The following is a 25,991-nucleotide window of genomic DNA, read 5'->3' as shown; positions in this document are numbered from 1 at the left end:
AATGCATACATTTCATTTCATGCATTTAAAAAAAAATATGTTTTGTTGTACTGGCCCCCCGTGGGAATCGAATCCATAACCCTGGCATTGCACACACCATGCTCTACCAACTGAGCCACAGGGAAGACATTATCTTTTCTACACACTTTCTATTTGGTTTTAGTTGTTTACATTTCCAATTTTCTAAGTAAAATATTTTGTAATGCACATCAAATGTCATCCTGCAACCAACCTGGACCCCCAGTGACCCACAAGTGGGTCCGACCCACAGTTTGGAAACCACTGCTTTAGACAACTCAAGACTGTGTTATCCTATTGAGCTAAAGACATCTCTCTCACGCTCTACCTTCCAACCCACCCATTCACCCTTCCTTCATACCTTCCTTCCTTCCCTCCCTCTCTCCCAGGTGGGTGATGTGGTGCTGATCAAGGAAGATGAGACGTTCCCCTGTGACCTCATCCTTCTCTCCACCAGTAGGGAGGACGGGACCTGTTTTGTCACTACAGCCAGTCTGGACGGGGAGTCCAGTCACAAGGTAACACTACACTCTGACTGAGAGAGTGGAGGAGGGAGATGGGAGAGGAGGCTCAGGCTGAGATAAAGAAAGAATGGGATAGAGTTGAGGGAGAACAGAAGAGTGAAAGAGAGAGCATTGGAGACAGGGGACAGAGGGGAAAGAGTGAGTGAGAGAGAGGGGTGAGTGTGTATGTGAGGGATATAGAGAGATGGCGCGAAATGGAGAGAGAGAGAGAGTTTGTACTGTATTCTCTTTCATTAGAGGAGTAGTGTGAGATGCATCTTGGCTCACTGTGTTCCTGATCTCGCTGTGACTCTCTCCATCCCTCTATCCCTCCACAAAGACCTACTATGCTGTGCAGGACACTAAGGCCTTCAACACAGAGGAGGATTTCGATACTCTACAGGCTTCTATTGAATGTGAACAACCACAACCAGACCTCTACAAGTGAGTGACAACACTGCACACAACACTGCATCCAGACAATCAGTACTGGTTGTATAGAGAAAAACAACGCAAAACACACCAACTCACACCTGCATTCCCTCTCTCCTTGGACAGATTCGTGGGCCGAATCAATATTTATTCAGACAGAAACGAGCCCATCGCGAGGTAAATCCATACCTAGGAAATTGACTCCAAATTCAGGAAGTCATTGCTCATGTGTTTGCACAAAAAAAAGAAAATAAAAAAAGTTTATTCTAACAGAGATGTGTATTCTGTGTTTGCTTCAGGCCTTTGGGATCTGAGAACCTACTTCTCAGAGGGGCGACACTGAAAAACACACAGCACATATATGGTAAGACACAATACTGGGTGACCTTGTAATGACATCACTAATAGAATCTAAAGACACCACACTGGGCGACCTTGTAATGACATCACTAATAGAATGTAAAGACACCACACTGGATGACCTTGTAATGACATCACTAATAGAATGTAAAGACACCACACTGGATGACCTTGTAATGACATCACTAATAGAATCTAAAGACACCACTCTGGGTGACCTTGTAATGACATCACAAATAGAATGTAAAGACACCACACTGGGTGACCTTGTAATGACATCACTAATAGAATGTAAAGACACCACACTGGATGACCTTGTAATGACATCACTAATAGAATGTAAAGACACCACACTGGATGACCTTGTAATGACATCAGTTATAGAATCTAAAATAGATTCCTAGTTTTCATTCATATAATGGGTTTGGAATGTTTAGAGGTTCCACTCCAAATCATTAAGTTCCTGTGTTCACACTGTGGGTTGTATAATGAGACCAGCTGCTGAGGCCTGTACAGACCTGTATGAGTGAGAATATTACAAACTGTCAAGCAGGAATGAGACGACATGACTGCAAGCCAAGTCTTATTATGAAATCAAATGAGTGTGATGGGAGTTGATTTCACAGATAATTGTAGGACACCATGCTATTATTTTGTACTGACAGAGATTTGACTTGTCAGATCTGACTGATATTATTGTCATCAGGGCTGCATCTCAATATTCCAAAGTCGTTCTCTTTCCTAGTCTCTTTCCTTTATCTTCACAGATGTGAAATGTCTTCTCAAGTTGACCCTCTGGTTTGTGTCTCCTAGCTGTTGCCATCTACACTGGTATGGAGACCAAGATGGCGCTCAACTACCAGTCCAAGTCCCAGAAACGCTCTGCAGTGGAGAAGTAAGGCCCACCAACATGGTTGTGTTTTCCACTTTATGATGCATGTTTACCATGTTTCCAGACAGGTTCACTTAATGTTGATTGCCATCTACAGTGAGGGAAAAAAGTATTTGATCCCCTGCTGATTTTGTACGTTTGCCCACTGACAAAGAAATGATCAGTCTATAATTTTAATGGTAGGTTTATTTGAACAGCGTGAGACAGAATAACAACAAAAAAATCCAGAAAAACACATGTCAAAAATGTTATAAATTGATTTGCATTTTAATGAGGGAAATAAGTATTTGACCCCCTCTCAATCAGAAAGATTTCTGGCTCCCAGGTGTCTTTTATGCAGGTAACGAGCTGAGATTAGGAGCACACTCTTAAAGGGAGTGCTCCTAATCTCAGTTTGTTACCTGTATAAAAGACACCTGTCCACAGAAGCCATCAATCAATCAGATTCCAAACTCTCCACCATGGCCAAGACCAAAGAGCTCTCCAAGGATGTCAGGGACAAGATTGTAGACCTACACAAGGCTGGAATGGGCTACAAAACCATCGCCAAGCAGTTTGGGGCGAAGGTGACAACACAAAAGAACTGTCAATCTCCCTCGGCCTGGGGCTCCATGCAAGATCTCACCTCGTGGAGTTGCAATGATCATGAGAACGGTGAGGAATCTGCCCAGAACTACACGGGTGGATCTTGTCAATGATCTCAAGGCAGCTGGGACCATAGTCACAAAGAAAACAATTGGTAACGCACTACGCCGTGAAGGACTGAAATCCTGCAGCGCCCGCAAGGTCCCCCTGCTCAAGAAAGCACATATAAATGCCCGTCTGAAGTTTGCCAATGAACATCTGAATGATTCAGAGGACAACTGGGTGAAAGTGTTGTGGTCAGATGAGACCAAAATTGAGCTCTTTGGCATCAACTCAACTCGCCGTGTTTGGAGGAGGAGGAATGCTGCCTATGACCCCAAGAATACCATCCCCACCGTCAAACATGGAGGTGGAAACATTATGCTTTGGGGGTGTTTTTCTGCTAAGGGGACAGGACAACTTCACCGCATCAAAGGGCCGATGGACGGGGCCATGTACCATCAAATCTTGGGTGAGAACCTCCTTCCCTCAGCCAGGGCATTGAAAATGGGTCGTGGATGGGTATTCCAGCATGACAATGACCCAAAACACACGGCCATGGCAACAAAGGAGTGGCTCAAGAAGAAGCACATTAAGGTCCTGGAGTGGCCTAGCCAGTCTCCAGACCTTAATCCCATAGAAAATCTGTGGAGGGAGCTGAAGGTTCGAGTTGCCAAACGTCAGCCTCGAAACCTTAAAGACTTGGAGAAGATCTGCAAAGAGGAGTGGGACAAAATCCCTCCTGAGATGTGTGCAAACCTGGTGGCCAACTACAAGAAACGTCTGACCTCTGTGATTGCCAACAAGGGTTTTGCCACCAAGTACTAAGTCATGTTTTGCAGAGGGGTCAAATACTTATTTCCCTCATTAAAATGCAAATCATTTTATAACATCTTTGACATGCGTTTTTCCAGATTATTTTGTTGTTATTCTGTGTTTCACTGTTCAAATAAACATACCATTAAAATTATAGACTGATCATTTCTTTGTCAGTGGGCAAACGTACAAAATCAGCAGGGGATCAAATACTTTTTTCCCTCACTGTAGTTGCATCATATCCGTTTCCCCATAAAGACCCATTCAGACCGTCCACCCTTCCTGAAGGCGTTCTTATGTCATTTCCTCTGCATCTGTCTCCCCTCCTCTCTGTCTCCCCCTCCTCTCTGTCTCCCCCTCCTCTCTGTCTCCCCCTCCTCTCTGTCTCCCCCTCCTCTCTGTCTCCCCCTCCTCTCTGTCTCCCCCTCCTCTCTGTCTCCCCTCCTCTCTGTCACCCCTCCTCTCTGTCTCCCCCTCCTCTCTGTCACCCCTCCTCTCTGTCACCCCCTCCTCTCTGTCTCCCCCTCCTCTCTGTCTCCCCCTCCTCTCTGTCTCCCCCTCCTCTCTGTCACCCCTCCTCTCTGTCACCCCTCCTCTCTGTCTCCCCTCCTCTCTGTCTCCCCCTCCTCTCTGTCTCCCCCTCCTCTCTGTCTCCCCCTCCTCTCTGTCTCCCCTCCTCTCTGTCACCCCTCCTCTCTGTCTCCCCCTCCTCTCTGTCTCCCCCTCCTCTCTGTCTCCCCTCCTCTCTGTCACCCCTCCTCTCTGTCTACCCCTCCTCTCTGTCTCCCCCTCCTCTCTGTCTCCCCCTCCTCTCTGTCTCCCCCTCCTCTCTGTCTCCCCTCCTCTCTGTCACCCCTCCTCTCTGTCTCCCCCCTCCTCTCTGTCACCCCCTCCTCTCTGTCTCCCCCTCCTCTCTGTCTCCCCCTCCTCTCTGTCTCCCCCTCCAGGTCAATGAATGCGTATCTGATAGTGTACCTGTGCATCCTGATCAGCAAGGCTCTGATCAACACAGTGCTGAAGTATATGTGGCAGGCAGACCCGGACAAAGACGAGCCCTTCTACAACCAGAAGACTGACACAGAGAGGCAACGCCATATAGTAGGTTATAAAACTACAATCATTTTTATGCAATAGCTGATGTTTTTTTCACCTCTCACTTTCCCTTTCTCTCTCTCCCTGTCACCTCTGACTGTCTCTCCTCCCCCTCTCCCTCCTCATACCTCCCTCCTCTCTCTCTCTCCCTGTCACCTCTGACTGTCCCTCCTCATACCTCCCTCCCTCCTCTCTCTCTCCCTGTCACCTCTGACTGTCCCTCCTCATACCTCCCTCCCTCCTCTCTCTCTCCCTGTCACCTCTGACTGTCCCTCCTCATACCTCCCTCCTCTCTCTCTCCCTGTCACCTCTGACTGTCCCTCCTCATACCTCCCTCCCTCCCTCTCTCTCTCCCTGTCACCTCTGACTGTCCCCCCTCATACCTCCCTCCCTCCCTCTCTCTCTCCCTGTCACCTCTGACTGTCCCTCCTCATACCTCCCTCCTCTCTCTCTCCCTGTCACCTCTGACTGTCCCTCCTCATACCTCCCTCCCTCCCTCTCTCTCTCCCTGTCACCTCTGACTGTCCCCCCTCATACCTCCCTCCCTCCGTCCCTCCTCTCTCTCTCTCCAGTTGATCCGGGCGTTCACAGACTTCCTGGCCTTCATGGTGTTGTTTAATTACATCATCCCCGTGTCCATGTACGTTACCGTGGAGATGCAGAAGTTCCTGGGGTCCTACTTCATCATGTGGGATGATGAGATGTTTGACGAGGAGCTGGGAGAGAGGGCTCAGGTTAACACATCTGACCTCAATGAAGAACTGGGACAGGTAGGCTATACACACAGTACACACACACACACCACACACACTCACCACTCTTACCTGAATGTTTGTGTTTTCAGGTGGAGTACGTGTTTACAGACAAGACAGGCACCCTGACAGAGAACAACATGGAGTTTATAGAGTGCTGTGTGGACGGCTATGTTTACGTCCCTGATGCCATCTGTAATGGACAGGTCATGCCAGGGGCAACCAGCATGGACATGATCGACTCCTCACCTGGACCAGGGGGCAAGGTGAGACAGAGAGCCTCACTGTCACTTGATGTACTGTACGACTATGTACAGGACAAGTTACCCCACCCTAACCACTGATACAGGGTCAGATATTGTTTCATTCCCCAATGAAGACCAGCTGGATACTAACACCTTTTCCTGGATGTCTTGGGTTAACCCTAACCCTATGAAGACCAGCTGGATACTAACAGCTTTTACCTGGATGTCCTGGGTGAACCCTAACCCTATGAAGACCAGCTGGATACTAACAGCTTGTACCTGGATGTCCTGGGTGAACCCTAACCTTATGAAGACCAGCTGGATACTAACAGCTTTTACCTGGATGTCTTGGGTGAACCCTAACCCTATGAAGACCAGCTGGATACTAACAGCTTGTACCTGGATGTCCTTGGTGAACCCTAACCCTATGAAGACCAGCTGGATACTAACAGCTTTTACCTGGATGTCTTGGGTGAACCCTAACCCTATGAAGACCAGCTGGATACTAACAGCTTTTACCTGGATGTCCTGGGTGAACCCTAACCCTATGAAGACCAGCTGGATACTAACAGCTTTTACCTGGATGTCCTGGGTGAACCGTAACCCTATGAAGACCAGCTGGATACTAACAGCTTTTACCTGGATGTCCTGGGTGAGCCCTGACCCTATGAAGACCAGCTGGATACTAACAGCTTTTACCTGGATGTCCTGGGTGAACCCTGACCCTATGAAGACCAGCTGGATACTAACAGCTTTTACCTGGATGTCCTGGGTGAGCCCTGACCCTATGAAGACCAGCTGGATACTAACAGCTTTTACCTGGATGTCCTGGGTGAACCCTAACCCTATGAAGACCAGCTGGATAATAACAGCTTGTACCTGGATGTCCTTGGTGAACCCTAACCCTATGAAGACCAGCTGGATAATAACAGCTTTTACCTGGATGTCCTGGGTGAACCCTAACCCTATGAAGACCAGCTGGATACTAACAGCTTTTACCTGGATGTCCTGGGTGAACCCTAACCCTATGAAGACCAGCTGGATACTAACAGCTTTTACCTGGATGTCCTGGGTGAACCCTAACCCTATGAAGACCAGCTGGATAATAACAGCTTTTACCTGGATGTCCTGGGTGAACCCTAACCCTATGAAGACCAGCTGGATACTAACAGCTTTTACCTGGATGTCCTGGGTGAACCCTAACCCTATGAAGACCAGCTGGATAATAACAGCTTTTACCTGGATGTCCTGGGTGAACCCTGACCCTATGAAGACCAGCTGGATACTAACAGCTTTTACCTGGATGTCCTGGGTGAACCCTGACCCTATGAAGACCAGCTGGATAATAACAGCTTTTACCTGGATGTCCTGGGTGAGCCCTGACCCTATGAAGACCAGCTGGATACTAACAGCTTTTACCTGGATGTCCTGGGTGAACCCTAACCCTATGAAGACCAGCTGGATACTAACAGCTTTTACCTGGATGTCCTGGGTGAGCCCTGACCCTATGAAGACCAGCTGGATACTAACAGCTTTTACCTGGATGTCCTGGGTGAACCCTAACCCTATGAAGACCAGCTGGATAATAACAGCTTTTACCTGGATGTCCTGGGTGAACCCTAACCTTATGAAGACCAGCTGGATACTAACAGCTTTTACCTGGATGTCCTGGGTGAGCCCTGACCCTATGAAGACCAGCTGGATACTAACAGCTTTTACCTGGATGTCCTGGGTGAACCCTAACCCTATGAAGACCAGCTGGATAATAACAGCTTTTACCTGGATGTCCTTGGTGAGCCCTGACCCTATGAAGACCAGCTGGATACTAACAGCTTTTACCTGGATGTCCTGGGTGAATTGTAACCCTATGAAGACCAGCTGGATACTAACAGCTTGTACCTGGATGTCCTGGGTGAACCCTAACCCTATGAAGACCAGCTGGATACTAACAGCTTTTACCTGGATGTCCTGGGTGAACCCTAACCCTATGAAGACCAGCTGGATACTAACAGCTTTTACCTGGATGTCCTGGGTGAACCCTGACCCTATGAAGACCAGCTGGATACTAACAGCTTTTACCTGGATGTCCTGGGTGAACCCTAACCCTATGAAGACCAGCTGGATACTAACAGCTTTTATCTGGATGTCCTGGGTGAACCGTAACCCTATGAAGACCAGCTGGATACTAACAGCTTTTACCTGGATGTCCTGGGTGAACCCTAACCCTATGAAGACCAGCTGGATACTAACAGCTTTTACCTGGATGTCCTGGGTGAACCCTGACCCTATGAAGACCAGCTGGATACTAACAGCTTTTACCTGGATGTCCTGGGTGAACCCTGACCCTATGAAGACCAGCTGGATACTAACAGCTTTTACCTGGATGTCCTGGGTGAACCCTGACCCTATGAAGACCAGCTGGATACTAACAGCTTGTACCTGGATGTCCTGGGTGAACCCTAAACTCAGAGTGACACTGATACCTTCTCTAAGGATGACACATTCATCCACCCAGGGATCCAGTGTCTCTCTCACACACACACACACACACACACACACACACACACACACACACACACACACACACACACACACACACACACACACACACACACACACACACACACACTGCTGTGTGCCAGGACTAGAGAGGGCCGCTTCACTCTGGTGACCAGCCTGTGCCATTCCTTTGTCTCCTGTGTATGTCTGTGTGTACGAGGACTAAGAAGCATGACCTTTAGTAAACATGGATTGTGTTTTACTATGGATCCAAATGATGTATTCAAACGTGTATGTTTCCTGTATATTTGTGTTGATGTGTGTGTTTGTTGTGTTGTGTTGTGTTGTGTGTGTGTGTGACGTGTTCTCTGTGCTTGGCTTGTCAGGAGTCTGAGGAGTTGTTCTTCCGGGCGTTGTGTCTGTGCCACACGGTACAGGTGAAGGAGGAGGAGACAGTGGATGGCATCAAGATGGGTATCCACCAGAACAAGGCCACCTCCTTCTACATATCATCCTCTCCTGACGAGGTGGCCCTGGTGGAGGGCATGAAGAGGTGACTGGCTTGACACTCACACACTCACCCTATCACTCTCACTCAATCACCCAATCACTTACTCACTCACTCACTCTCACTCAATCACCCACTCACCCACTCACCCACTCACCCACTCACCCACTCACTCACTCACTCACTCACTCACTCACTCACTCACTCACTCACTCACTCACTCACTCACTCACTCACTCACTCACTCACTCACTCATGCACACACACAAAGGCAGAAAGTCTTTCCTACTCCCAGGGATTTGAAATGAACTAGATAGATAGACAATATACAGTGTATTCAGAAAGTATTCAGACCCCTTCCCCTTTTCCACATTTTGTTATGTTACAGCCTTATTCTAAAGTTGATTAAATAATAGTTTTTCCTCTTCAATCTACACACAATACCCCATAATGACGAAGCGAAAACAGGTTTTTTATTATAAATAAAAAACAAAAATACCTTATTTACATAAATGTAATCCACTTTAGAATAAGGCTGTATGTAACGTAACAAAATATGGAAAAAGTCAAGGGGTCTGAATACTTTCCCGAATGCACTGTATAGCCATACATTTAACTGCAGTTTAACCTGCTCCCCTGTTCTGACAGTAATGGTACATTCCTCTTTCCCCCAGGCTTGGCTTCACCTATCTGCGGCTGAAGGACAGTCACATGGAGATTCTTAATAGGGAGGATGAGGTCGAGAGGTCAGTGTGTGTCCATTACTCCAGCCAAGGCCTGTGGGCATCAGTTTATCTTTGTGTGTGCGTGTGCGTGTGCGTGTGTGCGTGTGTGTGTGTGGTCAGTAACCCAACCTCTTTCTCCCTTTCTCTCTCTTGCATCCAGGTTTGAGCTGCTGGAGGTATTGACCTTTGACTCTGTGAGAAGGAGAATGAGTGTTATCGTCAGGTCCACCACAGGTACTATACTATAGTACAATTACTACCATTAAAATACTAGAACACATAAACTAGATGTTACTGTACTCTAGTACAATTACTACCATTATGATACTAGAACACAGAAACTAGAGGTACTGTACTATAGTACAATTACTACCATTATAATACTAGAACACATAAACTAGATGTTACTGTACTCTAGTACAATTACTACCATTATGATACTAGAACACAGAAACTAGAGGTACTGTACTATAGTACAATTACTACCATTATAATACTAGAACACAGAAACTAGATGTTACTGTACTCTAGTACAATTACTACCATTATGATACTAGAACACAGAAACTAGAGGTACTGTACTATAGTACAATTACTACCATTATAATACTAGAACACAGAAACTAGATGTTACTGTACTCTAGTACAATTACTACCATTATAATACTAGAACACAGAAACTAGATGTTACTGTACTCTAGTACAATTACTACCATTATAATACTAGAACACAGAAACTAGATGTTACTGTACTCTAGTACAATTACTACCATTATAATACTAGAACACAGAAACTAGAGGTACTGTACTATAGTACAATTACTACCATTATAATACTAGAACACAGAAACTAGATGTTACTGTACTATAGTACAATTACTACCATTATAATACTAGAACACAGAAACTAGAGGTACTGTACTATAGTACAATTACTGCCATTATAATACTAGAACACAGAAACTAGAGGTACTGTACTATAGTACAATTACTACCATTATAATACTAGAACACAGAAACTAGATGTTACTGTACTATAGTACAATTACTACCATTATAATACTAGAACACAGAAACTAGATGTTACTGTACTATAGTACAATTACTACCATTATAATACTAGAACACAGAAACTAGATGTTACTGTACTATAGTACAATTACTACCATTATAATACTAGAACACAGAAACTAGATGTTACTGTACTCTAGTACAATTACTACCATTATAATACTAGAACACAGAAACTAGAGGTACTGTACTATAGTACAATTACTACCATTATGATACTAGAACACAGAAACTAGAGGTACTGTACTATAGTACAATTACTACCATTATGATACTAGAACACATAAACTAGAGGTACTGTACTATAGTACAATTACTACCATTATGATACTAGAACACATAAACTAGAGGTACTGTACTATAGTACAATTACTACCATTATGATACTAGAACACATAAACTAGAGGTACTGTACTATAGTACAATTACTACCATTATAATACTAGAACACAGAAACTAGATGTGTCTCTATGGGAGTGGCTGGTGCTTTTTATAGATGAAAGCAGTCATTACTACAGCAACCCAGTCATTATTCTGTGTGTGCGTGTGTGCGTGTGCGTGTGTGTGTGTGTGTGTGTGTACTGTATGCTAATAGAGAGGGCCATATGTGTGCTAGGAGGTCAACAGGCAGAAGGCATACTAATGACGGTCGAGTCAGTCTCACTGAGGAACATCTCTAGTGTTGTCTGCCACACACTGCTGCAAACTAACAATGCTTCTCTCTGCTAATGAGGAACCAGTTTTAACTGTGTGGTTGTCCACAGGGGAGTACTACCTGTTCTGTAAAGGGGCTGACTCCTCCATCTTCCCCAGGGTAATCTCTGGCAAGGTGGAGCAGGTCAAAGCCAGAGTGGAGCACAACGCTGTGGTAAGGACACACACACACACACACACACACACACACACACACACACACACACACACACACACACACACACACACACACACACACACACACACACACAGCCACTATCAGACACTAGAGGCCGTTGTCCTAAAGTAGCTCCAAACTCAGACTTTCAGAGTTTCTGACCTCAAATGCATTTTTGACTTTCATTTTTGCTTTGCTTGAGGTGTATATTGTCATATGTGTCGAACTGCTTTGCTTTATCTTGGCCAGGTCGCAATTGTAAATGAGAACTTGTTCTCAACTTGCCTACCTGGTTAAATAAAGGTGAAATAAAATAAAATAAATATGGCTGTATGGTAGACCCTGCTAAATGCTAACTGGTTCTTGTATCCTTTAGTGGTAGTGTCCTTACTTAAGATGTTGGCCACCAAGACAGCTGTATATGGAATGTAACTGAGATGGTGATTGACGGTCATTATTGAGAGTTTGGTGCCAACATGGAGGTAGTCTACTGATCCCTGTGTGTCCGTGGCTCTGGCCCAATCTCTCCAACGCCACACTGACAGAATCAGGACAGGCTGGTTGCCAAGGATGACATAATTGTGGATGCAGTTTGGGTTGCCGTTGGCAGCGGTGCCGACCCGTTTCTGTTGACTGTCAGGGAGAATGTGTTTCCCTGGTTACGTTACAATGGGATGGCCAGCGGTGATGCTGGTGTGAACCAGACTGGCGCTGAGAGAATGTCAGAACTGAGGTCTCACTGTGTGTGTGCGTGTGTTTGCTTATGTGAAAGGTCAAGGTCATAAGTCTACTGCCACAGACTAAACTGGTATGGAAACTCTGCCCAGTGGGACGTCCCTCGATGCCAGTCTGTGGAAACTGCAGCTTTTTCTAACCCACTGCTCTGTCAGTGATGTCATTGACTGTTTTTAATGGGGAAAAAAGCTAACAGAACAGTGGAATAATTGTTATTATCGGATTGTCAACTGCAACATCAGTGTCCAGTAATCATATCAAAGCATAACATAATTATCTCTCGCTCTGTCTATTTCTCTCTCTCTCTCTCTTCAGGAGGGCCTACGGACACTGTGCGTGGCGTACAGGAAGTTGAGTGTGGCTCAGTACGAGGAGACGTGTCACCTGCTGAACAGCGCCAAGCTGGCCCTGCAGGACCGAGACAGGAAGCTGGCCGAGGCCTATGACCTCATTGAGAAGGACTTCATACTGCTGGGGGCCACCGCCGTGGAGGACAGGTAACGTTCTGGAACCACAGCAGCGTAGAATCATACAATCTACATTGTCTTTTCTACCCAATTCTATTTATATATTCATGGGGCCACCGCTGTGGAGGACAGGTACCGATCTAGAATCACAACGAAGAGTCAGAACCACTATCTTGTGGATTTTAGATCTATTGCTTCTACTAATTATATTTCTATATTCTGGACAGAAGAGTTATATTAAGGGCAACTCTCTTTAGAGCTAACAATGTATGGGCCTAGAGAGACGGAGTAGATTAGCAACTGTAGAGTATTTCTTTTACTGCCGCTCTTTAATTACTTTTATCTCTTATTCTTTTCCGTATTTTTCGAAACTGCACTGTTGGTTAGGGGCATTTCACTGTAAGGTCTACACCTGTTGTATTCAGCGCATGTGACTAATACAATTTGATTTCCTTCAACTGAAAGTCAACCTCACTCTCCAAGCCCTAGTTTGCATAGTTAATTAATGACAATCAGACTCACTGACCCAGTCTGGGATGTTAGCTATTGAACGAATCACATTGTAGAACTATAGGGCTGACCGTTCCTGTAATGATGTTAGCTATTGAACGAATCACATTGTAGAACTATAGGGCTGACCGTTCCTGTAATGATGTTAGCTATTGAACGAATCACATTGTAGAACTATAGGGCTGACCGTTCCTGTAACGATGTTAGCTATTGAACGAATCACATTGTAGAACTATAAGGCTGACCATTCCTGTAATGATGGTACTTGTTCTTTCCCAAAGCAGCCTGTGAACCAGTAATATTAGTTAGCTGCAGTCCTACAGTCTCTCAGGCCTAACATGAACAGTAGCGTCAGTAGTCAGTCAGTCAATATGTTTTGTGTGTCAGTCCCCAGTGCAGCCAGCTAATGAGCAGATAACCACATTAGAGTTCCACTGTTATTGATCTCTGCCAGACATCCATAGCAGCTGATGAAGTGGGGTCTCTTGCTGCTCTTCTGTCTGTCAGCACAGACGTCATGTTGAAGCACCAGAGGTTTTACTCTGGTATCAGGTCTGCTTCTGCCCCATTAAAGAGAGTCAGTCACAGTCCATCACGCTGCCTTTCTCTCACTCACTTCGCTATCTGTCTATCTGTGTGTTAGTGTTAGTGAGTGTGTAGTGTTTTAGTCTCACCATCTTCCTTCACATCTGTCTTTGTGTGTGCATGTTGATGTGTGTGTGTGTGTGTCTTTCTGTTTTTCTGTCCGTTTGTTTTTCCGTCCATCCGTCTGTGTGTTTGTCTGTGACTCCTGGGCTGTGGTAGTAATTGGCTGGTTGGCAGGCAGCAGCGGTGTAGGGAGCTGTGAATCCTAACTGCACTGCAGCTTCGTTACAGACTTCCCTGCTCTGTGACGTTGGACTGCTGCTGCAACAAACCAACTCCCCAAACCCACTCCAGCTCAACACCCCAAAGCCAATTTACTGTACCAGTGGAGGCTGCTGAGGGGAGGACGGCTCATAATAATGGTTCTAATGGGGAGAATGGAATGGCATCAAACACACGGAAACCACACGTTTGGTGTATTTGATACCATTCCACTAATTCCGCTCCAGCCATTACCACTAGCCTGTCCTCCCCAATTAAGGTGCCACCAGCCTCCTGTGTACAGTAGTGGCCAAAAGTTTTGAGAATGACACAAATATTAATTTTCACAAAGTTTACTGCTTCAGCGTCTTTAGATATTTTTGTCAGATGTTACTATGGAATACTGAAGTATAATTACAAGCATTTCATAAGTGTCAAAGGCTTTTATTGACAATTACATGAAGTTGATGCAAAGAGTCAATATTTGCAGTGTTGACCCTTCTTTTTCAAGACCTCTGCAATCCGCCCTGGCATGCTGTCAATTAACTTCTGGGCCACATCCTGACTGATGGCAGCCCATTCTTGCATAATCAATGCTTGGAGTTTGTCAGAATTTGTGGGTTTTTGTTTGTCCACCCGCTTCTTGAGGATTGACCACAAGTTCTCAATGGGATTAAGGTCTGCGGCGTTTCCTGGCCATGGACCTAAAATATTGATGTTTTGTTCCCCGAGCCACTTAGTTATCACTTTTGCCTTATGGCAAGGTGCTCCATCATGCTGGAAAAGGCATTGTTTGTCACCAAACTGTTCCTGGGTGGTTGGGAGAAGTTTCTCTCGGAGGATGTGTTGGTACCATTCTTTATTCATGGCTGTGTTCTTAGGCAAAATCGTGAGTGAGCCCACTCCCTTGGCTGAGAAGCAACCCCACACATGAATGGTCTCAGGATGCTTTACTGTTGGCATGACACAGGACTGATGGTAGCGCTCACCTTGTCTTCTCCGGACAAGCTTTTTTCCGGATGTCCCAAACAATCAGAAAGGGGATTCATCAGAGAAAATGACTTTACCCCAGTCCCCAGCAGTCCAATCCCTGTACCTTTTGCAGAATATCAGTATGTCCCTGATGTTTTTCCTGGAGAGAAGTGGCTTCTTTGCTGCCCTTCTTGACACCAGGCCATCCTCCAAAAGTCTTCGCCTCACTGTGTGCGCAGATGCACTCACACCTGCCTGCTGCCATTCCTGAGCAAGCTCTGTACTGGTGGTGCCCCGATCCCGCAGCTGAATCAACTTTAGGAGACGGTCCTGGCGCTTGCTGGACTTTCTTGGGCGCCCTGAAGCCTTCTTCACAACACTTGAACCACTCTCCTTGAAGTTCTTGATGATCCGATAAATGGTTGATTACTGGCAGCAATATCCTTCCCTGTGAAGCCCTTTTTGTACAAAGCAATGATGACAGCACATGTTTCCTTCCAGGTAACCATGGTTGACAGAGGAAGAACAATGATTCCAAGCACCACCCTCCTTTTGAAACTTCCAGTCTGTTATCTGAACTCAATCAGCATGACAGAGTGATCTCCAGCCTTGTCTTCGTTAACACTCACACCTGTGTTAACGAGAGAATCACTGACATGATGTCAGCTGGTTCTTTTGTGGCAGGGCTGAAATGCAGTGGAAATGTTATTTTGGGATTCAGTTAATTTGCATGGCAAAGAGGGACTTTGCAATTAATTGCAATTCATCTGATCACTCTTCATAACATTCTGGAGTATTTGCAAACTGGCATCATACAAACTGAGGCAGCAGACTTTGTGAAAATTCTTTTTTGAGTCATTCTCAAAACTTTTGGCCACGACTGTACTGTACTTAACTACATTTAGATACTTTTACAGTGTAAAACAGAACTACACTACGTTTTGACAACGGTATCTTACTGGAGATAGTTGGTGTAGGACTTTTATTCTGAACTGTTTGGGTCTGCACCATTCCATTCTACTTTTATTCTGAACTGCGTGTCTGCACCATTCCATTCTACTTTTATTCTAAACCTGAACAAATCATCTCTGCTCTGTATGGATGTGGTAGAATTAGAGATTTAGAAAAAATCTTGAAAGATTGACAGAATGCAGCGTTCAGTCTGATGACCATGTACAGCGTTGCGCCATTGACTGCTGATGACCATGTACAGCGTTGCTCCATTGACTGCTGATGACCATGTACAGCGTTGCTCCATTGACTGCTGATGACCATGTACAGCGTTGCTCCATTGACTGCTAATGATCATGTACAGCGTTGCTCCATTGACTGCTAACGACCATGTACAGCGTTGCTCCATTGACTGCTAATGACCATGTACAGCGTTGCTCCATTGACTGCTGATGACCATGTACAGCGTTGCTCCATTGACTGCTAATGACCATGTACAGCGTTGCTCCATTGACTGCTGATGACCATGTACAGCGTTGCTCCATTGACTGCTAATGACCATGTACAGCGTTGCTCCATTGACTGCTAATGACCATGTACAGCGTTGCTCCATTGACTGCTGATGATCATGTACAGCGTTGCTCCATTGACTGCTAACGACCATGTACAGCGTTGCTCCATTGACTGCTAATGACCATGTACAGCGTTGCTCCATTGACTGCTAATGACCATGTACAGCGTTGCTCCATTGACTGCTGATGACCATGTACAGCGTTGCTCCATTGACTGCTAATGACCATGTACAGCGTTGCTCCATTGACTGCTGATGACCATGTACAGCGTTGCTCCATTGACTGCTGCCTGACTTTATATTGCCTGTTCTCCAGGCTCCAGGACAAGGCAGCAGACACCATCGAGTCTCTCCAGAAGGCTGGGATGAAGGTGTGGGTGCTGACCGGAGACAAGATGGAGACGGCGGCGGCTACTTGTTACGCTAGCAAGCTGTTCCGCCGCTCCACACAGATACTGGAGCTGACCACCAAACGCACCGAGGAACAGAGTCTACATGACGTTCTGTTTGACCTGAGTAAAACCGTACTCAGACAGCATGGTAGCATGACCAGAGACACCTTCTCAGGGTGGGTGCCGGGATCCCAACACGCACTCACACACGCACGCACGCACGCACGCACACACACACATGCACTTGGACCAGAGGTCCCCACAAGAATAGTAAACATACAGACATTTTACCAACTGGGGACATTTTGTTAGTCTAGTGTGGTTTAGGGTTAAGGTAGAATTAGGGTTAGAATTAGGGTTAGGGGTTAGGTTAAGGTTAGATTTTGGGGTTAGAGTTAGGTTTAGGGTTAGGAGTTAGGGAAAATAGGATTTTGAATGGTTATAAATTGTGTGTCCCCACAAGGTTAGTTAAAGACTGTGTGTGTTAACGTGTGTGTGTGTGTGTCCAGTCTGTCTGCTGACTGTGTGGATTACGGTCTGATCATCGACGGGGCCACCCTGTCTGCGGTGCTGAAGCCCAGTCAGGAGGACTCCAGTCAGGGGAACTACAAGGAGATCTTCCTGGAGATCTGTAGGAACTGCAGCGCTGTGCTCTGCTGCCGCATGGCGCCCCTCCAGAAAGCACAGGTAGCCTAACAGGCCGAGTTATTTCAAACGACACGTTTCCACACCTGTTTCTTTCGTGTCATGTGATCCGTCATGGCTAGGTTAAGTGAAGGAAGCACTGACACAGTCTGATGGAGTGTTGAGCTAGTTGATGTTTTACCTCTCTAATGGACTCCACTACCTCCCTCCCTCCCCCACCTCTGGTCTCTGGTCACCAATTAGTGCCACTCCAGACTGTTGCCCCTCTCTCCCTCACTCGCTCTCTCTCCACTCTATTTCTCTCCGACCCATTATCTTTCTGTCTCCCTCTCTTCTCTCTCTCTTTCTCTCACATTAGACCCCACCTGTCATAGCATACATTATTTGGGACTGAGGAGTTACAGTATATTATATTCAGCTCTGTCTGATATGACTGTCACTATCTCTTACTGAGGAGTTCTACTGAGCTCTGTCTGATATGACTCACTATCTCATACTGAGGAGTTCTACTGAGCTCTGTCTGATATGACTCACTATCTCTTACTGAGGAGTTCTACTGAGCTCTGTCTGATATGACTCACTATCTCTTACTGAGGAGTTCTATTGAGCTCTGTCTGATATGACTCACTATCTCTTACTGAGGAGTTCTATTGAGCTCTGTCTGATATGACCATCACTATCTCTTACTGCACAATACCACTCTTACCTCTAGTTCTCCTCCACTGTGCTAGGAGGCAGAGGAATATGGGCTGTGATGTAATTTGGAGTGACATTCACATAGGAAGTCTTACTACCACATGTATCCTCTCTGTCACGTGAATATACAGCGGTTAGGTTCATATAACAATGTCTGTAGGTTTAGCTCTAACTCTCTTTACAAAGATGGTCTGTATTAGACATATCTTTGATGAATTACAGATTTTAAGAAATGGTTATCTCACTGATCCTGAAACGTTGTGTTACCAGATTGTGAAGCTGATCAAATCGTCTCCAGAACACCCAATCACGCTAGCCATTGGAGACGGGGCTAATGATGTTAGCATGATCCTGGAGGCTCACGTGGGCATCGGTTAGTATTACCCTGTTCACTGTAAATGGAACTCTTTCCAATAAAGTTAATTGAATTTGAATACGATTTAGATATATATTTGAATATAGTTTTATATATTTGTATTCATGTATATGACTTGCATAACAAATGGTAAAAGCGCTCAGTCATGTCCTCCCCTAAGGCATCATGGGTAAAGAGGGTCGCCAGGCAGCGCGGAACAGCGACTACGCCATCCCGAAGTTCAAACACCTGAAGAAGATGCTGCTGGTTCACGGACACTACTACTACATCCGCATCTCAGAGCTCGTCCAGTACTTCTTCTACAAAGTCAGTGTTTTCTCACTAAATGTAACATAGGACTACTGATGATTAAGCAGTAAAACATTATTTTCTTTTTCCTCAGAATGTCGCCTTCATCTTCCCTCAGTTCCTCTACCAGTTCTTCTGTGGCTTCTCCCAACAGGTACATAAAAGATGTGCCCAAAATTGTAGTACTTTAAACCATGACTTTGTGGAGAAGTTTGAATAGTTTTTCTCTGGTTAAGAATGCATGACAAATGAGTAAGATATAAATATTGTTTTAAATGACTGATCTTGGCTGTTCTCTCCATCCTGTCTCTCTCCAGCCGCTGTATGACACAGCCTATCTGACACTGTACAATATCAGCTTTACCTCTCTACCCATCCTGCTCTTCAGCCTCATCGAGCAGCACATCAACATGGACATCCTCAAGAAAGACCCCTCCCTCTACAGGTACACTACATGACCAAAGTATGTGGACACCTACTCGCCGAACATCTCATTCCAAAACCAAGGGCATTAATTCGGAGTTGGTCCCCCCTTTGCTGCTATAACAGCCTCCACTCTACTGGGAAGACTTTCCACTAGATGTTGGAACATTGCTACAGGGACTTGCTTCCATTCAACCAGAAGAGCATTAGTGAGGTCGGGCACTGATGTTAGGCGATTAAGCTGGCTTACAGTTGGCGTTCCAATTCATCCCAAAAGTGTTTGATGGGGTTGAGGTCAGGGCTCTGTGCAGGCCAGTCAAGTTCTTCCACACCGATCTCGACAAACCATTTCCGTTTGAACCTCGTTTTGTGCACAGGGGCATTGTCATACTTAAACAGGAAAGGGCCTTCCCCAAACTCTTGCCACAATGTTGGAAGCACAGAATCGTCTAGAATGTCATTGTATACTGTAGCGTTAAGATATCCCTTCACTGGAACTAAGGGGCCTAGCCCGGACAATAAAAAACAGCCCCAGACCATTATTCCTCCACTAAACTTTACAGTTGGCACTATCCATTCAGGCAGGTAGCGTTCTCCTGCCATCCTCCAAACCCAGATTCATCCGTCGGACTGCCAGATGGTGAAGCGTGAGTCATCACTATAGAGAACGTGTTTCCACTGCTCCAGAGTCCAATGGCGGCGAGCTTTATACCATGTCAGCTGTAATACTGCAGATTGTAGCCTCTATCAATGTAATTGTCTGCATCATTTCAAATCCCCCATATATATTTTTGTGTACATCTTTTTCAAAATATATTTTCATTTATTATTTTCCCCTAACCCTACCACTCCTCCCCTAATTGGAGTAAACTAATGGACAACAACACTTAGGCTTATACTTCCAGCTTATACATACTATATACACTTCACGAACAGTATATTTTACGTTAGTTATCTTTTGTTTGTTTTTAATCCCATCCTTCAGCTTCCATCAATCGGTGATTTTAGGCTTGTGTGCGTCTGCTCGGCTATGGAAACCCATTTCATGAAGCTCCCGACGAACAGTTCATGTGCTTATGTTGCTTCCAGAGGCAGTTTGGAACTCGGTAGTTAGTGTTGCAACCGAGGACAGACTATTTGTATGTGCTACACGCTTCAGCACTCGGCAGTTCCGTTCTGTGAGCTTGTGTGGACGACTACTTCGTGGCTGAGCCGTTGTTGCTCCTAGACGTTTCCACTTCATAATAACAGCACTTACAGTTGACCGGAGCAGCTCTAGCAGGGCGGAAATTTGACTAACTGACTTGTTGGAAAGGTGTTTTGTGGGTACTATTTAATGAAGCTGCCTGTGAGGCGTCTGTTTCTCAAACTCGATACTCTAATATAACAAGAACAGACTGATGAGTTTCAGAAGAAAGTTCTTTGTTTCTGGCAATTTTGAGCCTGTAATCGAACTCACAAGTTTTGATGCTCCAGATACTCAACTAGTCTAAAGAAGGCCAGTTTAATTGCTTCTTTAATCAGCCTAACAGTTCTCAGCTGTGCTAACATAACTGCAAAAGGGTTTTCTAATGATCAATTAGCCTTTTAAAACATTTCTAAGTGACCCCAAACTTTTGAACGGTAGTATACACCTGTCAGCAACGGGTGTGGCTGAAATAGCTGAATCCATTAATTAGATGTTGTGTCAACATACTTTTGTATATATAGTGTAGGTGCTACCCACAAACTGCCTGTCCCAGCATGCAATAGTGTGATGTGATACATTTCTGTAGACTGTCAGATAATTTCACATTGGGAATGTTCCTCAGTTGATCTCTTCCACAGCGTTTCCTCAGATCATACGGAGCAGATAATTGTAAACTCCTATCAGCTCTTGGCAAACTGCAACTGCCATCTCTCTCCTCATATGAACTCCGTTACTAAACAACAGCCGAATTCACATTCTCAAGATGTAAGATGTTACAAGATAATAATAGAATCACGTAGACACACTTGTTTGTGAATCCATATATACAGTATAAAGCTCACATTGTTCAGTGGTGTTGCCAGTAAATGCTTGATGTTTTTGTTTGCTTTTCCTCTCTCTGCCTGGTGACAATCAATACTCCATTTTCCTGCTAGCTACCTATGGGTAATTGTGTGGAAAATTTAGACTAACAATGCAGCAGGCAGAAAGGCATCTGACTGGCGTCAGGTCATTCCTCCATGCCTGGATTTGTCAGCTAACTGTTAAATCAATGTTGCCTTGCTCACGGTTGTGGTGGAGGAATGCTGTTTTAGTTCTGGAGACTAATAGAAAGTGTGATTGCTGTTAGCTTGGAATTCTTCTGGTTAAAGGGACAATTCACCCCAAAATCTAAATGTGTCAGACATTAGTATGAATTGAAAGGAATCTACAGATTAATGGGAAAACATAGAACCATCTAATTAAATCCAAAAATGCATAGTATATAGACTAATGTAATGCAAGCATTATGCTCAGATGTCTGGTCATCAGATAACATGGATCTCTTGTCTGTTCTCTATAGAGACATAGCTAAGATCTGCCTCCTATATTTACTGTACAGTGAGGGAAAAAAGTATTTGATCCCCTACTGATTTTGTACGTTTGCCCACTGACAAAGAAATGATCAGTCTATAATTTTAATAGTAGGTTTATTTGAACAGTGAGAGACAGAATAACAACAACAAAAATCCAGAAAAACGCATGTCAAAAATGTTATAAAATGATTTGCATTTTAATGAGGGAAATAAGTATTTGACCCCTCTGCAAAACATGACTTAGTACTTGGTGGCAAAACCCTTGTTGGCAATCACAGAGGTCAGACGTTTCTTGTAGTTGGCCACCAGGTTTGCACACATCTCAGGAGGGATTTTGTCCCACTCCTCTTTGCAGATCTTCTCCAAGTCATTAAGGTTTCGAGGCTGACATTTGGCAACTCGAACCTTCAACTCCCTCCACAGATTTTCTATGGGATTAAGGTCTGAAGACTGGCCAGGCCACTCCAGGACCTTAATGTGCTTCTTCTTGAGCCGCTGTGTATTTTGGGTCATTGTCATGCTGGAATACCCATCCACGACCCATTTTCAATGCCTGGCTGAGGGAAGGAGGTTCTCACCCAAGATTTGATGGTACATGGCCCCGTCCATCGTCCCTTTGATGCGGTGAAGTTGTCCTGTCCCCTTAGCAGAAAAACACCCCCAAAGCATAATGTTTCCACCTCCATGTTTGACGGTGGGGATGGTTTTCTTGGGGTCATAAGCAGCATTCCTCTTCCTCCAAACATGGCGAGTTGAGTTGATGCCAAAGAGCTCCATTTTGGTCTCATCTGACCACAATACTTTCACCCAGTTGTTCTCTGAATCATTCAGATGTTCATTGGCAAACTTCAGACGGGCATGTATATGTGCTTTCTTGAGCAGGGGGACCTTGCGGGCGCTGCAGGATTTCAGTCCTTCACGGCGTAGCGCGTTACCAATTGTTTTCTTGGTGACCATGGTTCCAGCTGCCTTGAGATCATTGACAAGATCCTCCCGTGTAGTTCTGGGCAGATTCCTCATCGTTCTCATGATCATTGCAACTCCACGAGGTGAGGTCTTGCATGGAGCCCCAGGCCGAGGGAGATTGACAGTTCTTTTGTGTTTCTTCCATTTGCGAATAATCGCACCAACTGTTGTCACCTTCTCACCAAGCTGCTTGGTGAAGATCTTGTAGCCCATTCCAGCCTTGTGTAGGTCTACAATCTTGTCCCTGACATCCTTGGAGAGCTCTTTGGTCTTGGCCATGGTGGAGAGTTTGGAATCTGATTGATTGATTGCTTCTGTGGACAGGTTTCTTTTTATACAGGTAACAAGCTGAGATTAGGAGCACTCCCTTTAAGAGTGTGCTCCTAATCTCAGCTCGTTACCTGTATAAAAGACACCTGGGAGCCAGAAATCTTTCTGATTGAGAGGGGGTCAAATACTTATTTCCCTCATTAAAATGCAAATCAATTTATAACATTTTTGACATGCATTTTTCTGGATTTTGTCTCTCACTGTTCAAATAAACCTTCCAATAAAATTATAGACTGATCATTTCTTTGTCAGTGGGCAAACGTACAAAATCAGTAGGGGATCAAATACTTTTTTCCCTCACTGTAGCTAAGAACTCCCTCCTTTATTTACTGTATATAATGTGTAATGTAATGTTTCCTCTCTACAGGGACATAGCTAAGAACTCCCTCCTATATTTACTGTATATAATGTGTACTGTAATGTTTCCTCTCTACAGGGACATAGCTAAGAACTCCCTCCTATATTTACTGTATATAATGTGTACTGTAATGTTTCCTCTCTACAGGGACATAGCTAAGAACTCCCTCCTATATTTACTGTATATAATGTGTACTGTAATGTTTCCTCTCTACAGGGACATAGCTAAGAACTCTCTTCTGCGTTGGCCCATTTTCATCTACTGGACCTTCCTGGGGGTATTCGACGCCGTCGTCTTCTTCTTTGGTTCTTACTTCCTGTTCAACAACAGCACCTTCACCAGCAATGGACAGGTAAAGACACCATCGCCGTGGCTACTGTTGTACTGCGTTAAAGAGTATATGTTGGTGTGATGTATATAATGATCGTCTGATCATACTGCACTTCTCCAAGCCCATGTCAAGTGTTTATTTTCCTGCCGTGAAGGAGTGTCCAGTGAATGTGATGTGGAGTGGCTGATTGTGACTGTGGGTTATGAGTGAGTTCACTGGTCACACACAGGTTGGATCGACGTACGTAATTGTCATCAATGTACATACTTTTCATCAAGTTTTGACCCAGCTTTTACCCACAATTCAACATGGACCTTTGAGTTCATTTGACATTGAATTCATGTTAGTGAACAACATTCTGGAACTTCAGTCAGAACAGCTGTCGTCTGTGGAAGGTGTGGTGATTCTAGGTAAATGGATGACATAAGATCTCCTGGCCTGCAGATTCACCTGTGATCCTTTGCATAAAACCATGACCGGATCTCCCCTTCATCTCTAGGAAAGGAGAGCATGTTGAGTCTGCGGACATCTTTCTCTGTGCTCTTTCTCCTTTTATATTTCTTCATTTATATCACTTTAACCTTTTGGATTGCTTTGATTTGCCTGTTTTTGCTTTATTTCCTTTGAATATCAGATGTTTTAGTTTTCCGGCTTCCAGTTCTTTCTTTTATTTTCTTCCTCTTCTTCCTCCTCCTCTTCTTCTCCTCTTACCTTTATGTTGCTTGTTCTTTATGCTTCTCGTCCTCTCCTCAGCTAATGACAACCAACACACAGATGGTAAGCCTGTCCCTATCTGTCTGTCACCCTGGTTTAGTTTTAGTTGGACTGTTTCCCCGCCCCCCTCCTCCTCCACTGCCCGTCACATTGCGTAACCAAACCGCCCGTCATCACCTCATCCAATAGGTATCCCCTCATATCCAACCCCTACTGCCTGTATAGGCCAATGAGCTGTAGGTATATCAGTGTAGGAATAGTAAACCCATACTCCAACTCCACTCTTGTCTCATTGTGTAGTTGCCGTAGTCAGACCTCCTCATGTTGTTTGTGTGTCCAGTACAACAGCGGTTTCTGCTAGTAGACATCTACCATGGATGGTGGTAGAGAACGGCTCATATTGAGTCTTTAGGTCAGGGTTTTGTTTCCGCCCAGCTTTAACACACCTGTTGTAGATAATCAACTAATGGTATCGATCTATAACACAATTGATCTGGTGTGTTAGAGCTGGGCTGGAACAAAAGCCTGTAAACGCCGCGACCCTCCAGGACCAGGATTGGCTACCCCTACTCTAAGATGTCATCTCCTGTCAGAACGCAAGGCTGAGACTGTAAGACTGGCTCAGGCTGCAGTATATTGGAGCTTAGGGTTCACACTGTTCCACCCATACACTATAGACTACAGTATGTGACAAAGGAAATGAATGGCCAAGTACATTTGACAGATATTGTTGTATAGGACATGTCAGGTTGGATATGTCATAGTTATGCAGTTTTAAACAAAATGACCGTCTGTGGCGATTTCTAGACTTCTATCTCTAACTTATTGTCTTGGTGGTATATCTGGCAGAAAAAAGGAAAGAAAGAAAGAAAAGAGGAAGTTAAAACAACACAGACAGAAGGAGTCTGTTTTTCAAGGTTCTCTTCTATCACTGCATTTCATTGGCCCTTGCAGTAGTTTTAAAGAAGCAGCTCATTTTGACTGTCAAAAGGACAGTTCTCCCTCAGTCAAGGTTTGTCAGGTATATTCATATATTGGGGTGAATTGAGGAAAGCAGGTGGGTTAATGTGTTGGTAGGTATCTTCATGTTGTTGACCCTCATCACCGTTGGTTTGGGTATTAGCATTCCATCAACATCACAAGCTATTTGAACATACAGAACAGGTTTTATTTGTAAAAATATTTATTTTATTGACACATTTTGGTAATTTCAGGTTATTCTTTACTTTAAATACAGAATTAAGAGAAATAGGGGACATAGTGTTGTTGTTTTAATAAAAGAAGCTTGAAAATAGTTTAATATTCATTTTCCATCTCCGCACTGGTTTGACGTCATATAACTGAATGAAAAAAACATCTCTGGAAAATACAACTAAACTGTGTGATTTTTGTATTGATTAATCCTGGATAATTGCTCATTTAAAAAGCTATACAAAGCCACAAACATATGTAGTAATGCAAAGGAAAT

At 44.6% G+C, this 25,991-nt stretch overlaps 1 protein-coding gene across 6 annotated transcripts in view; it reads left to right on the top strand.

Moving 5' to 3' along the window:
- Nucleotides 1–25,991, top strand: part of LOC106575518 (phospholipid-transporting ATPase IH) — a 71,354-nt gene that overhangs the window by 40,125 nt on the left and 5,238 nt on the right. For 4 of the 6 annotated variants that reach the window (XM_045699010.1, XM_045699008.1, XM_045699011.1 and 1 more), the window contains exons 5-25: nt 408–536; nt 862–965; nt 1,080–1,130; nt 1,253–1,317; nt 2,127–2,208; nt 4,593–4,743; nt 5,310–5,507; nt 5,582–5,755; nt 8,620–8,786; nt 9,416–9,487; nt 9,627–9,700; nt 11,302–11,405; nt 12,459–12,640; nt 16,777–17,028; nt 17,362–17,539; nt 18,464–18,566; nt 18,730–18,875; nt 18,952–19,011; nt 19,175–19,302; nt 23,695–23,830; nt 24,563–24,586. In XM_045699010.1, coding sequence (XP_045554966.1) covers nt 408–536; nt 862–965; nt 1,080–1,130; nt 1,253–1,317; nt 2,127–2,208; nt 4,593–4,743; nt 5,310–5,507; nt 5,582–5,755; nt 8,620–8,786; nt 9,416–9,487; nt 9,627–9,700; nt 11,302–11,405; nt 12,459–12,640; nt 16,777–17,028; nt 17,362–17,539; nt 18,464–18,566; nt 18,730–18,875; nt 18,952–19,011; nt 19,175–19,302; nt 23,695–23,830; nt 24,563–24,586 — 2,580 coding nt within the window. The remainder of the gene's footprint in view (nt 1–407; nt 537–861; nt 966–1,079; nt 1,131–1,252; nt 1,318–2,126; nt 2,209–4,592; nt 4,744–5,309; nt 5,508–5,581; nt 5,756–8,619; nt 8,787–9,415; nt 9,488–9,626; nt 9,701–11,301; nt 11,406–12,458; nt 12,641–16,776; nt 17,029–17,361; nt 17,540–18,463; nt 18,567–18,729; nt 18,876–18,951; nt 19,012–19,174; nt 19,303–23,694; nt 23,831–24,562; nt 24,587–25,991) is intronic. The other 2 variants (XM_045699009.1, XM_045699013.1) reach the window with 1 other exon arrangement.

Source organism: Salmo salar, chromosome ssa17, assembly GCF_905237065.1.
Source record: "Salmo salar chromosome ssa17, Ssal_v3.1, whole genome shotgun sequence".
Classification (NCBI taxonomy): Eukaryota; Metazoa; Chordata; class Actinopteri; order Salmoniformes; family Salmonidae; genus Salmo; species Salmo salar.
The sequence above is the reverse complement of the archived record's forward strand: the minus strand, read 5'-3'. Positions and strand labels throughout refer to the sequence as shown.